Genomic DNA, 11,631 nt, shown 5'->3' on the forward strand with positions numbered 1-11,631 from the left:
GAGCGTGGGGCTGCCTTGATGGGCATGGTGATCTTGGCTGAGCCAGGGGCTCTTGAAGCAGGAGGCCCTGAGGCGGGAGAGGTGAGGGCGGTGGGCACCGGTGGGCACTGAGGCGGGAGAGGTGAGGGCAGTGGGCCCTGGAGGGACTCAGGAGCCACGTGGAGCATAGGGCCAGGGGACATGGAGGCAAGGGGGCTGGTGGCAGCTGAGGTCCCCTGTTGGAGGGGGAAACCATTGTGGTGGGGCTGTTCCTATATGTGTGGCACTGTTTGGGGAGGTGGTGCAGGGGCAGGAGCTGTGCTTGGAGCTATGCTCCTTTCACAGGCCCAGAAATGGGGGAGGGTGGGGGGCCTGCCTGGCACTCCCTGGCCTGCACAGGAGCCACAGGGTGCAGGGCTGGTGGGGGCGGTGGGGCAGCCACCTCCGGTGAAGGGGCTGCCCAGGGGTCAGCATTAGATATTGGGGGCTTTTGCTGGAGTGAAATATCTGGGAGAGCAGGCAGCAAGAGGCAGACAGGCCTCTCAATGAGCACAGCTGGATGCCTTGAGCCTTTCCTCCTTGCTTGTGACCCTTTCTGGCCTTGACTCATGATTTTGTGCTTTCAAAGTGGCAATGCAGGAAGGTCAAGGGAAGCTCTAGGCACCATGTACTATCTTTAGAGGTGGAGGTGGGCCCAGGTTATTCTGGGTTTAATTTAGAAATCTGCTTGTTTGAATTTTTATTGCTGGAAGTTCTTTTTTCCATTTGTTATGGACTCCGTCTCTTCCCAAACCTCCACTGTGTGCCCCTTCTGTTGTCTTCACTGTCTGAAATAACAGGAGTGTTTCTTGTTACTTGTTCTTTAAAAGTCTGCTTTTTAGAGAGTCTAAACAAAAGCAATGTTTCCTCCCTAGTTCAGCTGGTCCATGTGAGCTTTTCCTAAACACACTAAAGGGAAAAGAAGAAGCTCCTGCCTGAGTGTAGGAAATCTTGAGAGAGCTAGATCTCTTTTTTTCCAGCCTCTGCAGCGACAAAAGTGAAAGTGGCTTTGTGAAGTATTAAACAAGGTCGTAGGCTTCAGCTTGTCATATTGAAATCAGTAGCCTGTATGTGGTCCCCAGGGGCTGGAGAAGGGTGCGTGGAGGGGCGTGCCAAGGGGTATGTCTCTGCTCAGCACAGGGTAAGAAACCAGATTTTGCACCTGGCCTTCCGATGACATCCTGAGCTAAACGGACTGTTGGTCTGTTCCAGCCCAGCCATCCCCATAGCTCTAGGAGCTACTGCTTTTATGCTATCTTTGTCATTGGTGCCCAGCTCTTTCCTCAGAGGCAACTTTATTCCTGGCTGCAACTGCCGGGCATGGAGTCTGTGCCTGGCACTCCTCAGACGAGCCTGGTTTGGCTCAGTAGTGATTGGACACGAGAAGAGCAAATACTTGAGTCTCAAAGTGAAATGTTAAAACAACTGAAATAAGCTGCTTCACGTAATCTTCCCTTTGAACGTGCTTTTTGGAGCAGGAGCAGCATGAGGATGCTCCACATCTAAAGTTCTAAAACTCTGAAATACTTAGGCTGTTGAAGGGCTTATGTTCGTGCTTGGACATTACTCTGTCTCTTGTTGCGGCTTAGACTGTGGCTTGTAGGGTTTTCCAGGAACTTCAATGCATTCTGCATTTTGGTTTGGTGATTTTTATTGCTGAGTTTTCTTCCACTTGTCAGTCAGTAGGCAGACAGGTTGTCTAAGGGGTGAGGTTGGGTTTTGGATTTCTTAATGTATGAATGGTCCCCAAATAGGTTGCTCTGCATCCAGGTTTTAACAGAAACACTGTGTCAGGTAGGTGCAGATAGAATTCAGCTTTATGTTTATGCTACTACTTTTTTTTTGTGTTTGTTTGTTTTTGTTCTGCCTCTTCTTCCCCCTAAAGCTCCTTGCTGCAGATGGCCTTAATGTACCTGCTAGGGAATATTCTAATGGCAGAAGAAGGGTTGATGTGGTCTGGTGGAGGGTGCAATTGTATAGTCTCTTCTGGAAAATAGCATCTTGGTTTTGTTTAAAACCTTGTCTACAAAATATTTGGCTTGGGCACTTACTGTAAGAGATATAAGCTGTATTGACCGAGGTGCTGTGTGAGTCTTGAGCCTGATGGAAAAGTCAGTGACGTACATATGGCCCGAGACTTGCTGAAGCCAGTAGCAACTTCTGCAAACTGTGCTGTCGGAGGAGGTCTTGGTTTGCTGAATTCAGCCATGCTGTACAAGAAAGGGAATAATTGGTGTAGAGGCTTCTGTGTCTTAAAAATCAGAAAGCATCGGTATGTGAGACTGCAAAGCTTAGCTCACCGTGCCTTTGAGGAAAGTACCAGCAACTGTGTGTTAGATTCTAGGCTTTTCATTCTAAATTATGAAAAGAAAGAAAAGGAGGGGACAGTTGCTTTGTGTTCAAGGTTAGAATACAAAGGTAATATTAATATGATCCTTCAAACAAATGACAACTAAAGTAAGATTCAGTTTAATAGTGCTACAGCAGGTAGATAAAACAGTAAGGCAGTTGCACTGAGTGAACAGAAATAAAACTGCTGTGACTGAAGTAGATACGGAAGGGACTGTCGAAGAAAAGGGACTGGCCGGTCTCCATCCTGGAATATGGAAGAAGTTACCATGTAATGCTCAGTGTCTGGTAACAGGGATTTTTATTGAATCTGTTAAGTCAGGGCCAGTAACAGAATACAGAGAACAAGCTGAGCGTACAACAATATGCACTGAGCAAGGACTGAATTAACTGACCCATTAAAAACTGGATGACTTTTTTTTTCATGTGGTTTGCGTCATGGCAGGTAGTGCGAGACTAGCCTTTTTCATACACCGACTCTTTCTAGAGAGAAAAGTTTCATTGTCTGATCCCTTCTGTAAAGGATTTATTATGGAGTCATATGGAAAATTAATTACTGTGTCAAAGGGATGGAGGTTTATGTAAGTATTGCAAGATGGGGAACAAACTGGTGAAAGGAAAGGTGTTCGTACCGCAGTGAAAACTGAGTTGGAGACGGGAGTCATGAGACACGCATTACCTCTCATCTGTGACCTTGGCATAAAAAGTAAGAGTATACATATGCCAGATATTTGTGATGAAACCAGTCTGGGAGGCATGAGCAATAAAATAAAGGAGGAGGAGGATGATAAGTGTATTACACAAGGTGAGCCTTAAAACTTTGTACTTAAATTTTTATAACAGTAGATTCAGAGGGCGAGTATGTGCCTCGCCAAAGTAATAGGCAGAACTTCTGTTGTGAACTGGGGTTTATCAGTTTGGAAAGAAAAACTGGCAGGTGACTGGGTTACCAGAGGGGCATGACTGGAAGACAAGCGTGATCTTAGCTTTAAGAGATGTTTCTACCACAGTTGGGAAGTGTTGGTGCCATTATACACAGTGTCTTACAGTGCTTTGTACAATGAAAAAGTGAAACAAAGAAATGTGTTGTGTGTGTTTGTTGGATTTTTGCTTGGTTTGTTTGTTGTTGTTGTTTTGTTTTTTTTAAAAAAAGGCATCACCAAGGAGGCGCTTCAGGCAGGCCTAAGAGATGATCAAGGGAGACGTCTTAAGGTGATGTGACATGGCTTAATAATTCTAAGCAATGGGAACACAACTAGAGAAAAAGCTCCAGGGTTGAGGAGGAGTAGTTATTGAATCTGAAGGATGATTTGGGCTTTCAAGCTTCAGAGTAACTTTACATCAGGTGCAGTGAGGATAAGAAGCCTGGTTAGGCTGAAGGTAAAGCTTGATGAATGTAGGAAAGAAATTACTTAATGCCATTACCTGTTGTTTCAAGGTGTGTGTGAGGATCCAGGAGGTTCCTTTAAGTTCTGTGGTTTCTCTGCTGTATGGCAAAATACTTGAATTAAAGTATTTTTTCTTTCACCTGTCTGGCCTGCAGAATACAGCATTTTTATATCTCTGTCAAGACTTCTGTGCGCCCATGTAAGAGAAACAAGATAAAATGTCTGAAGTCGAATGCTGCCAATACTGAAGTCTTTGGGCATCCAGATGACAGCTTCCTAATTTAATTATTGCATCTGATACAGGTGAATCTCTGTCACAACAAGGGTTTAGGTAGGAAAGAAAAAGTTAATCATAGAATCTTAGGTTGGAAGGGACCTCAAGGATCACCTGGTCCAACCTTTCAAGGTAAGAGCACAGTCTAGACAAGATGGCCCAGCACCCTGTCCAGCTGAGCCTTAAAAGTTTCCAATGATGGCTTATGTCCTGGCTCAATTTAAGGCTTACTTTACCCAAACAGAATCAAGTTCAAAGCAGTGATTTTTATTTTTTTGAAGTTGTGATGAAGCTGTAAATAATTGAATCGAGTCAGTTCAGCCATGAAACTTCAGTTCTTTTACTTGATTGGATTTGTCTGAGACTTGTCCTGAGTGTTGCTACGTTTTGGGAACGAGGAGATCCCTGTTATGCTAAGCATAGTTCCTCGCAGCTTGCTGATGGGACTTGCTGCCTCCTTTCTCTGTGGTTCTGCTGTGCTTTCCTCATTTGATGCCTCCTTTCTCCTGCTTTGTCTTAGCAGTATCTCCATCCGTTTGCTGGTGGGTTGCAGCCATCCCTTGCTGCTGCATCCCATGTAACGTGTCTCCATGTGTCTTGTATAGGCTCTTGATAGCACCACATAAGTGATGCTTTTTACCTGGCTCCACGCTCTTCAATTCAGCTTAACCAAAATTAGATGGGATGTGCTGCATACTCCAGCAGAGCACACTGGGGGAATAAAGACAAGTCCTCAGACAGACCTTAGCATTTTATTCTGCCTTTCCTCATCAGCAAAGCTCTTCATTACCTCCCTTCCAGCAGACCTCGGTCTAAAGATCCAACGCTGCTTCACCAGACAAAAGACATTTTGTAGTGCTGGGCTGACTAGTGGCATCCTGTGCAATGAGGTTTCTGCATCTACAACCTCCTTCCAGTGGGTTGGTATCAAATGTACCTGGTACAACCTTGAACTCGCTGTGGATGCTCTGGAAATGATGCGTAGTATTTGGCCACCTTCTCTGTTAAGGCTGTGAATGGTCCTCAGTTGAGAACAGTGGTTTTGTCTGTGTGTTGTAAGCAGACTGCTGTCTGCCTGCATTTCTCTAATGGCATTTGGTTAGGGATGCTATATGGTCTGAATTTTCACTTTCTTAGTCAGTCCAGCTGGTCCTACTGAGATAGAAATGAGGTAGAGGCAGGGTCTCCTGGCTTGAGTACTGGGAGGTGACAACTCCTGATTTCTCTAACCTAGCATTCTGGGGCTTAGATCTCTGCCTGTCTGTGCTGACCCAGCTTTAAAACAGGGCTGACACTTCTAGCAGCCAGCTGGTTCATATTCAGATCCTGAGATGCTGGTCATTTGTGTTGGTAGCTTTTCTTGTTTCTAGTTTTTAAAGGAGAAGACCTCAGTATGGAAAACTTCCCTATGCTAATAACCAAAGACCCTAAATACTATTGTTACAGCTGTGAAAGAGAAGCATTGATCTCCTGTCCAAAAGCTTGAGCTGAGATCTGTCCCTGATACTGAAAACGCTTTCTCTTTTCTCTGTAGGTTCAGTACTGTGGCTTGCTGTTTCGCCACGAGGGCTGGCCCCTGTGTATTCATGAGAAGATTGTAGTCCAGCTGGCTTCCATTGACTGGAGGATCTTGAAGCCTGGTGACTTCTACCTGCAGGTGGTCCCCTATCTCAAGAAGTCTCCACGAATTGTACTGAAGTGTTTGGCAAAAGACAAGCATAATGTAGAGGAAGTTGTGATTCCAGAAGTTTCCTATACCTCTATTTTTACTCTGGAATGGTTGAGTACTATCAATGGAGAACGGATGGGTATAGCACTGGAAAATTGTTTACTAACCACTGATGATAAAGTATTTCGTGTGCCCTGGGATAAAGTGGTTAATCCTGAATTTATAAATAAACCCCAAATAATTGAAAACAGTATCATCTCTCCAGAAATAACAGAGGAACCTTCAATTTTCTGCTTTTCCATGGACCATGCTGAGTGCAGTTCACGAGACCTAGGATCTCGGTATCTACAGGAGCAAAGTCCAGATCGAGACAACCTGGTCATTAGCAGCACAGCTCCGCAGTTGAGTGAAGCTCTTGTCAATGGTGTGTGTACAAGTCCTCTGCCTCAAGAGGACTTGAAAAGTGACCTTGAAGGGGAGTACGTTGAGCTGGCAGAAGTTTCACTACCCAGGTTTGGGCCACAAACAGGCTCTTTAACCCAATCGCTAGCTTTAAATTATCTAACTCAGCCCAAAACACGAATGAATGCATCTAAAGGCAAGCACAGATTTATTGTCATTCAAGACAGTACTTACTCCAAGAACTTAATTCAGTCAGCACTTATGCAGAAGGAGCGCTGTCAGATGGACACTCTAAAGACTTCTACAGAAGTTCCCAAAAATGTAATTCCGTTGGAAAGCAACAAAATGATGGCACAAGGAGAACTGTCTCCAGAAGGTCAGCTGGAATCAGGTGGTCCTGGAAACATGGGGAATAGTTTTCCTGTAGCCAAGTCTCCTGCCTGCAATGCAGAAGATTCATCTGCAGAGCAGGAGACCCACAGCAAACACTCCATCGACTGGCGATATGCACTGTGCAGCTTCAGCGATGTGTGTGCTGGTGATGGCGTCAACTGCAAACCACAAATGCCTGGTGCTCCTGGAAATGTGGAAGGAGAAAGCGATGGTCCTAGTGGAAATCCTGGTGTTGAAACATCAGAGCAGAGCCCCAAAACACTTCTAGATGCTGCTGCTGCTCCTGCTAAAGAGGAGGTGATACTGAGAGGACGGGGAGAACCACTGACCGAGGGTCAAAATGAGGCGACACAGATGGATCCCTCTCCTGTGTCTGTCCTGGGACCTTTAGGACCACATTGCATACTGAAGGAAGGTTCTGATGGTTTTGGCCAGAGTGGCAGTGAAAGTGTTGCGCCTGTCCAGGCCACTACATTGCTTGTCACACCTGAGAGTTCAGATGTAGATGTGGAGAGAGGCTGCCCTTCTTCAGGGAACATCGCAGACATAGGAGCAGCTGGTGCTTGCTGCAGTGATCAAGAAGCAAATCTTAGTTCTCCATTAAATCCTCCAGAACAGAACCAAGGAGAAGTAGATGAATTCGAGCTGGAAAGAAGGGACAGCCCTGAGGGAGTCAAAGAGATTGAACAAATATTGACTGTAAATGAGAATCAGACTAGTCATAGTCACTGTTCTGTCAAAGCTCCTGCAGATGCGCTCTTGTCAGATGGTGAAGAGCAAGAGGTCTCTGCATGTCAGCATAAGAAAGCTGAAGAAGCCACACGACTCCAAACCGCTCTGTCAGCAGAGGGTGATCAGATGGCAGAACAATTAAATAACAGTGACTCTTTGATGGGCCCTGATGCACAAGCAGAAGGCTCAAGTCAATTCAGAGCCCAGAGGTCTGGAGAGAGGTCTGAGGAACCACCAAGATGGACAGAAAGCCAGGGCTGTAGAAGCAAAGAGAACTCTGTGCTGAACTCGGAGCGTGTTGCAGTACAGGACTTGCAGGGAGGGGAGGAGAACCAGGGAAGTTTTTCTTACGGGGAAAAGACAAAGACTATAGCCTTAAAAACACTGGAATCCATTGAAGAGGAACTGGAGGTTGGACCACTGTCCTTAGGACCCACTGAGGGGCATACAGAGCCCACTGCTCTGCACTCCCACCAAGAGGCAGCTGCTGGGGCATCATCTCCTAAAGGTACAGCAATTGGATGTTTGTGTGTTTATCTGTTTGATAACATGGATCGAAAGCAAAGTCCTCAAGCAGTACTGCTGACAAGTATATCCTAGAATCATAGAATCGTTTAGGTTGGAAAAGACCTTTAAGATCATCAAGTCCAACTGTTACATCTGCTGGGAGGCTTTGGGGTAATAGCACAAACTACAGAAAAGTGATTAAGTTGTCATTTTTGTGGCTTGAAATTAGCTTTCTCTTCACAGGTGTTTTATTGTAGGTATTTGGTTTGATAGTTCTTTGCAAATTTGTATCAATGCAGAAAGTTCCAGTGTTAAGAGACTTTTAATTTCAGTTAATCTGATTGCTGGTGACTTCCACCTGTTATATTTATCATGTGCATGTTATGGATGTATGCAACAGGAATGCATGAGAGGAGAATGTCTAACTATACAAGTCTTTCATAGTCAAAAATGGGCTTTAGGAAGATAGTTATGACAAGAGGAAGCAGCCATGGATGCCACAGTAAAATCCTAGCTGTGTAACATGACCTGAAGATCAACAAATGTGTGTGCTGGTAACTGATTTAAGAAACAGACTAAAGGTTATGTTTCAAATAGGAGCCATTTAACTTGAGTGGGAGAGCACAGAGAAGTCGAGCATCTAGCTTCAACTCGAACAATATGTTCAAGCAGGTATTGCCCAGACTTCTTGATGCCTGGGCTTGTGTGCTGGAGCTGCGCTCCTTCAGAAGGAATTGAACAGGCAATCCAGGTCTTTCTGCCTTTGCACCAGACTGTAGGGCAGGCAGTCTATAACTGCATAGGCATGATGTTGGCTTTTGCCTAGCTCTGCTGAGTCTGGAAAGCTGTAGCTAGGTATGCAGATCACATCAAGAAGCATTTGTGTGGCGGGGGCGGGCGAAACATGCCATTCCAGTTCAGCAGCTCTCATTCCCTGAGACCCCTGGCTAGGAAAATTACCCAGCTTGAAATAGCAGAGCGAGGACTCTTGAAAGGATCGGAAGTAACAGACCCAGATTGCTAGAGCGTGTCTGACCCCATGGAGGAACAGATCGAGAGCTGATCGTCTTGGGACGAGCTGCCAGGGTAATGCTTGCACTGGTCCTAAATTGTGCGGCTAAGAGCCTATGTCACTGCTGCATCACTACTCTCTTTGGCTGCAAACAGCTACTTTCTCAAAACTCATTTTACCTGATGCCTTCGTGTGACCTCCTACTGGAGCTAAACTGTCCGTTGATTAAAATGAAATTTTGTTAACACCTGCACCAAAATATTTTAATTCCCTAATTAGGCAAGCCCACTGTTGCCAGGCATTTCTGTTACTTCACGAGTAACAAGCAATTCTCTTCTGTGAAACAGAGGGGTAAGCTCAAAAGCTTCTGTTTCTGAAGTGTGTGTCTCTCTGAACACCACAAGCAGAAAAAAAGAGGTCACCTGCTGCCTATCTGTAGGTCTTGGAGGATGTATGCCAGTAAATAATCGTGTGGTGGGTATCCATTCCCCTGACCAAGGTGAACCTGGCTTGACTTGATGTTTGCACAGGACTGGACCTCAGAAGACCTATGCTGCATTGAGCGCTGGGTATACACCTTCCTCATGACTCTAGTGGTTGCTTGTTCTGTGTTCCCATCTCTTCTGGCTAAAATTAGCCAGGTCCAGCTCGTGTATGAGATAAGTGCGATGTTCTCGCTGCTCCACGGGACAAGTCTTGGCCGCTGCTGCAGATTTCAGCAATGACAGACCCCTCTGGGGTATGCGTGGAGTTTGGCTTTAATGAAAGACAATTGAAGTGTTTCTGGGGATTTGGCTGAAATAAGTGACGTGTTCATGGCCCAGTTCTGATGATGCTAAACTTTGGCATTGCAGTTAAAAAAACCCAAACCAACCTGTTATTGCGGAGTTTGTAAAGCAAAAGAAACAACCTAAATCACCAGACCTCCCCCCAAACCGACAAACTAAACCCTTTAAGACATAGGACAGCTCAAATATCTGTTAATGCCAGGAGTATTTCTTAACCACTATAGCTGGAACTGTAATAAGCTTAATCCAGTCAATTACATTTGATTGCTTTGAGATCCGAACAAGCCATCCTGTTATCTAGCCCCATTAAACCCTCGGAGATATAATAATAAGATAATTCAGAGATAAAATTACAAAGTGAAGCAAATGTCCTGCTCTCAGTCCTATAAGTGGACTTCTCTCTTCCAGCCAGTCAGTCTGCCCGCAAGTTAAATTCTCTGTAACCATCTCTTGTTGGGGTCATTTTGCTGCTATGATTGTAAACTGCAGGTGTCTTGTCTAAACTATAAATAACAACAAAGCTTTTCTGGGCCAGTTCAGATCTACAGTTCACACCTCCATAGTAATGGGCAGACAAATTATTTGCTCTATGGGAGGTGGAGGAGCTTTCTTGTTACAGCAGACATTCTAGATGATATCAAAATACACATTCAGAACTGGGGCGGCAGAGTTTGCTGTGTCTGCAAACTTTTCTTTGTCCCTTAACTCTATCCCCTTCCTCCCACTCCCCATCACAAACTGAGCTTATTTTCTGCACAAATATGATCTAACTTAGAAAGATTTTGAGTTGAATGTGAGCTGTTTTGAGTTGGTGGCTTAAAATTTACACTGCTTCCATTCACAGAAAATCTGACTGCTCTTTTTTCCCTAATGACTAACTTGAAGTGAAACTGAATTTTGAAACTTTGCAGCTCTGGAAAGAATTCCTATGTTTTGGGGGCGGAAAATATCTTGATATTCAAGAAATTGGCTGAAAAGCCACACTGGGGCATATTCAACAGCACCTGTTAGGGCGTTCCGTTCCTGTTCCCTGTTACTATGTGATGTTAGCATAGATGATACTGGTGCTGGGGCAGTTTGTAGGAAAAATGCTAATGCCTCTTTGAAATGCGCACAAGCAAATCCTCCTCTACCGCTTCCTTAACCTCAGGGAAAGGTGGAACCTGCAAACATGGCAAATTCAAATGTCCCAGTTCTCAATTTGCTTTTTGATGAAATCCTCCGCATTCTACAATTTCCGCTTTAGTAAGTGCCTCCACCCCGGATTGCAAGTAACAAACTGTGTGCTTGCACCTGTTCGGAGTGAGGTGGGGTCTGCAGATCTGAACGGAGCCTGAGAAGCTTAGGGAGGAGGTTTGTTTGGGCAAAATGTACGTAGGCTGGAGGCTGCACAACTCCAGTGAGGTTTCCTTGGGGCTGAAAAGCCAGGACCATGCCTGGTGGGCTCAGCAAGGTGCTTCTCTCTTCTAGCTTTTGGGAGCTGCTACCTCATTCTTAAGAGATATCCAAGGCAGGGCGGCTGTTTACATTTATGTCTTTCTCTTGCCCTGGTATGGCAGCTTCAGTATAGCTATGTTCCCTTTCTTATTTTTTTTAAAATGCCACCTTTTGATCCTCTTTGCGGGCTTTCTTCATTTAATGCAGATTCCTTTACTACAAACTATCTGGTTCTGCTTATTGCTGGGCCTTACAGCTCCTTGAGAAGATGATTCTATGTTCTCCTGGAAAGTCTGTCAGCCCTTAATGTGAAACCTTTGGGGCATGACTTACATGACTCTGATCTTCAAGATACCCCATCTGTGGGAGATTGGTGTCCCTCTAAAACGCTACTTCAGGAAGATCTAGCAGCATTTTCCAAAGTGAATGACCTCTTGCATCACTGGAAAGTGGAGGCTGAGGTAGTACTAGGAACAGAACTGAGCTCTGATGCATTCCGGAACTGTGCAGAAGCCTGAAGCCATCACTGCAGCTTACGTGGTCAAATGCAGAGGATGCCAAGCTGGGTACCAGGGATGCTCCCTCAAGAGGGGTGTTACCAAAGACTAATGAGCAGCTACTCCATCGTGGCCTTGAGTTTGTGGAGCTCTGGAGCCTCTCCT

General features: G+C 45.2%; 1 protein-coding gene across 1 annotated transcript in view; it reads left to right on the top strand.

Moving 5' to 3' along the window:
- PLEKHG4 (pleckstrin homology and RhoGEF domain containing G4) overlaps positions 1–11,631 on the top strand; it is a 73,694-nt gene that overhangs the window by 1,815 nt on the left and 60,248 nt on the right. Inside the window, 1 exon segment of the mRNA XM_035898804.1 lies at positions 5,564–7,733. Within this exon segment, the coding sequence (XP_035754697.1) occupies positions 5,564–7,733 (2,170 nt within the window).

The sequence above is a fragment of the Egretta garzetta genome, unplaced genomic scaffold (genome assembly GCF_000687185.1).
Source record: "Egretta garzetta isolate BGI_Z169 unplaced genomic scaffold, ASM68718v1 scaffold27, whole genome shotgun sequence".
NCBI classification, from domain to species: domain Eukaryota; kingdom Metazoa; phylum Chordata; class Aves; order Pelecaniformes; family Ardeidae; genus Egretta; species Egretta garzetta.